The 4,854-nt window shown below is 43.1% G+C and overlaps 1 protein-coding gene across 1 annotated transcript; it reads right to left on the bottom strand.

The window, feature by feature from the left end:
• Window positions 1-509: 509 nt before the first annotated feature.
• Window positions 510-1,622, bottom strand: LOC148575169 (uncharacterized). The gene has a single exon (XM_088506084.1). It carries the CDS (start codon window positions 1,620-1,622, stop codon window positions 510-512), a length of 1,113 nt encoding a protein of 370 aa, XP_088362210.1.
• Between the last annotated feature and the right edge of the window lie 3,232 nt (window positions 1,623-4,854).

Genomic DNA, 4,854 nt, shown 5'->3' with positions numbered 1-4,854 from the left:
TCGTCTACGTAGACTTCCACCATTTTGCCAATGATGTCGCTGAATATCTTGTTCATCAACCTTTGGTATGTGGCCCCCGCGTTCTTCAGGCCAAAGGGCATTACTTTGTAGCAATAGATTCCTCCTGGCGTTATGAATGCTGTTTTTTCTTCGTCTGGCCGGTGCATCGGTATCTGATTGTAGTCGGAATAAGCATCCATAAAGCTCAGATACCGGTACCCCGCCGCCGCGTCGATGAGCGCATCAATGTTGGGTAGGGGGTAGCAATCCTTGGGACATGCTTTGTTGAGATCGGAATAATCCACGCACATCCTCCATTTCCCATTGTGTTTTCTTACCAGGACTATGTTCGACAGCCAGGTCGAGTAGTCAAGTTCCCGGATAAATCCTGCCTCGAGGAGGCTGGCCATCTGCTTGGCCACCTCTTCTGCCCTTTCCTGTGACATCTTCCTCCTCCTTTGGACCACTGGTCTGGCTTCTGGCTTGACGGCCAAATGGTGCGACATGAGTTAGGGGTCTATCCCTGGCATGTCGGCCGGTGTCCAGGCAAATAGGTCACCATTAGCCCTGATCATTTCCATTAGAGGTTCTTTCAGCTCGTGAGGGAGGTTTCTGTTCACGAAGGTGAACTTCTCCTCTGTGTCGCCGACTCTAAACTTTTCCAGGTTCCCTTCTGGTTCGGGTCTCGGCTTGTCGCTGACTCTGGCATCCAAGTCGGCGAGGAACACTCCTGATGCTTCTTTGGATTTCTTTCTTAACAAGAGACTGGCATTGTCGCAAGCGACTGCCATTTCCAGGTGTCCCCTTACAGACCCTACTGATCCTTCTTCAGTTATGAACTTCATTATCAGCATCCTTGTACTGATGACTCCCCTTAGGTCGTTGATGGTCTTCCTCCCTAGGATGATGTTGTAGGCCGTGGAGTCTCGTAGGATCACGAACTCTGCCATTACCGTTCTTCTCCCTTGGCCTTGTCCCACGGAGGTTGGCAGGGAGATTATCCCGTCCGGCTTGATAAAGTGGTCGCCGAGCCCTACAACGCCGTGCTGGTGAGTCTTTAAGTCGGTGTCCCGTAGGCCCAAGGCGTCGAACACATTGCGGAACATGATGTTCGAGTCTGCCCCCGTATCTACAAGGATCTGCTTGACGAGGCCGGTTCCCACTCTGGCCGTAATGACCATTGGAGGGCTTTCCGCGACCTCGTCAAACCATTGGTCCTCCAGACCGAATGAAATGGATGGAAATTTCTTGGGGCTTCGCGCAGAGGATGTGGAAACCGCCAGGACTTTGGCGTCTTTCTTATGTGCCGATTTCGACCTAGGCGCCGCGTTTCTTGCTGTTACTACGTTCACTATGGTAAGCCCATGGTCGTTGTCCTCTGGCTCTTGGCGTTGCTTTGCGGCCCGGGTCTTGTCTTCACCCTCGTGGTCGCGATTCCGTCTCCTCAGCTCCCTAATAAGGTGGGAGAACTCGGCTAGCTTTCCATCCCTGATCGCTTGCTCCAGTGTGTCTTTCAGGTCGAAGCAGTCTTGTGTCTTGTCCCCGTAGCCCTTGTGGTAATCACAGTAGAGGCTCTTGTTCCCCCCTGTTCGTTCCTTCAGAGGTCGGGGCTTCGATAACATCCCCTTCTCGGCTATTTATTGGTAAACTTCCACAATTGGCGCGGTGAGGGAAGTGTAATTAGTGAACTTCCCGACTCGAGGAAACGGCCTGGGTGCCTTATTCGGACCGCCGTCCTTGGCGTGTTCCTTTTGTCTTTCTCCGCTCCCGTGATGCCGGGTTTGATTGTAAGAGGGCTGCCGTTTGTTGGCAGCCACAACCTGGCTGACTTCTTCATCGTTAATGTACTCCCTGGCTACACATTGGATCTCCTGCATTGTCCACACCGGCTTCGTGGTGAGGTGTTTTCTAAAGTTCTCATTTAGAAGTCCGTTCGTCAGGCACAAGCTTGCGACCGAATCCGTCAACCCGTTGATGAGCGGATAATTTATACGCTTTTTGACATTGTTTTTAGTATGTTTTTAGTAGGATCTAGTTACTTTTAGGGATATTTTCATTAGTTTTTATGTTAAATTCACATTTCTGAACTTTACTATGAGTTTGTGTGTTTTTCTGTGATTTCAGGTATTTTCTGGCTGAAATTGAGGGACTTGAGCAGAAATCAGATTCAGAGGTTGAAGAAGGACTGCTGATGCTGTTGGATTCTGACCTCCCTGCACTCAAAGTGGATTTTCTGGAGCTACAGAACTCAAAATTGCGCGCTTCCAATTGCGTTGGAAAGTAGACATCCAGGGCTTTCCAGCAATATATAATAGTCCATACTTTGGCCAAGTTTAGACGACATAAACTGGCGTTCAACGCCAGCTCTCTGCCCAAATCTGGCGTCCAGCGCCAGAAAAGGATCCAAAACCAGAGTTGAACGCCAGAAATGGATCAAAACCTGGCGTTCAACTCCACAAATGGCCTCTGCACGTGGAAAGTTAAAGCTCAGCCCAAACACACACCAAGTGGGCCCCGGAAGTGGATTTATGCATCAATTACTTACTTTTGTAAACCCTAGTGACTAGTTTATTATAAATAGGACCTTTTACTATTGTATTAGACATCTTTGGACGCATTGTTCTTAGACCATGGGGGCTGGCCCTCTCGGCCATGCCTGGACCTTTCACTTATGTATTTTCAACGGTAGAGTTTCTACACTCCATAGATTAAGGTGTGGAGCTCTGCTGTTCCTCAAAGATTAATGCAAAGTACTTCTGTTTTCTATTCAATTCATCTTATTTCACTTCTAAGATATCCATTCGCACCCAAGAACGTGATGAAGGTGATGATTATGTGTGACGCTCATCACCATTCTCCCCTATGAACACGTGCCTGACAAACACTTCCGTTCTACATGAAATAAGCTAGAATGAATATCTCTTAGATCTCCTAACCAGAATCTTCGTGGCGTAAGCTAGAATGATGGCGGCATTCAAGAGAATCTGGAAAGTCTAAACCTTGTCCGTGGTATTCCGAGTGGGATTCAATGATTGAATGACTGTGACGAGCTTCAAACTCGCGAGTGCTGGGCGTTAGTGACAGACGCAAAAGGAGGATGAATCCTATTCTAGCATGATCGAGAACCGACAGATGATTAGCGTGCTGTGACAGAGCATGTGAGCATATTTTTCACTGAGAGGAGGGGATGTAGCCACTGACAACGGTGATGCCCTTGCATAAAGCCAGCCATGGAAAGGAGTAAGACTGATTGGATGAAGATAGCAGGAAAGCAGAGGTTCAGAGGAACGAAAGCATCTCCATTCGCTTATCTGAAATTCTCACCAATGAATTACATAAGTATTTCTATCCCTATTCTATCAATTATTATTCGAAAACACCATTATCAATTTATATCTGCCTAACTGAGATTTGCAAGGTGACCATAGCTTGCTTCATACCAACAATCTCCGTGGGATTCGACCCTTACTCACGTAAGGTATTACTTGGACGACCCAGTGCACTTGCTGGTTAGTTGTATTGAAGTTGTGAACCATGGTATTGGCACCATGTTCTTGGCGCCATTGCCAGGGAAAGAAAGAGCCATGAATTTTACATCATTAAAGTGTAATCACGATTACGCGTACCAAGTTGCTCACGTTGCCAGGGATTGTTCGAGCCTGGACATCACAATTTCGTGCACCAAGTTTTTGGCGCCGTTGCCGGGGATTGTTCGAGTTTGGACAACTGACGGTTCATCTTGTTGCTCAGATTAGGTAATTTTCTTTTTGTTTTAATTTCAAAAATTTTTCAAAAAATCTTTCAAAATTTTCTCCTTTGTTTTCGAAAAAAAATGTTTTCAAAAATATATTTTTCTTCAGAATTTTTAAGAATGAATTCTAGTATTTCATGAATCATGTTGAATCCTATCTGGCTGTAAAGCCATACCCAAACTGCTTTGGGATTGGTCTTCAACTAATCACCTCAATGGAGCCATGTCCAATTCTTTTGGATAGGGCATGTTAGGCTTGTCATGTCTAAATTACACTCATATTTTTATTAAAGCTTGGCTGGCTATTAAGCCATGCCTGACCCTTTGATTGGAGCTTTAAGACTAACATGGCAAGATTCCTGGAATTCATATTAAAAATTTTGGAATCCTTATTTTTCTTTTTCAAAATGATTTTCGAAAAAAATAAAATAAAATAAATACAAAAAATTAGAAAATCATAAAAATCAAAAATATTTTTTTGTTTCTTGTTTGAGTCTTGAGTCATGTTATAAGTTTGGTGTCAATTGCATATTCATCTTGCATTTTTTCGAAAATTTCATGCATTCATAGTGTTCCTCATGATCTTCAAGTTGTTCTTGGTAAGTCTTCTTGTTTGATCTTGATAATTTTTTGTTTTGTGTTGTATGGTGTTTTTCATATGCATTCTTGAATTCTTAGTGTCTAAGCATTAAAGAATTCTAAGTTTGGTGTCTTGCATGTTTTCTTTGCATTAAAAATTTTTCAAAATTGTGTCTTTGATGTTCATCTTGACATTCATAATGTTCTTGGTGTTCTTCTTGACATTCATAGCATTCTTGCATTCATCACATGTTTTGATCTAAAAATTTCATGCATTGCATCATTTTAGTGTTTTTCATAAAAATTCAAAAAATCAAAAAAATATCTTTCCCTTTTTCTCTCATCAAATTCGAAAATTTGAGTTGACTTTTTCAAAAATTTTTAAAATCAAGTTGTTTCTCATGAGTCAAATCAAATTTTCAGTTTGAAAATCTTATCTTCTTCAAAATCTTTTTCAAAAATCAAATCTTTTTCAAAATTCTTAGTTATTTTCGAAAATTCCAAAAATATTTTTCAAAAATCTT

Source organism: Arachis ipaensis, chromosome B2 (assembly GCF_059453495.1).
Source record: "Arachis ipaensis isolate K30076 ecotype BB chromosome B2, ASM5945349v1, whole genome shotgun sequence".
Lineage (NCBI taxonomy): Eukaryota > Viridiplantae > Streptophyta > Magnoliopsida > Fabales > Fabaceae > Arachis > Arachis ipaensis.
The sequence above is the reverse complement of the archived record's forward strand: the minus strand, read 5'-3'. Positions and strand labels throughout refer to the sequence as shown.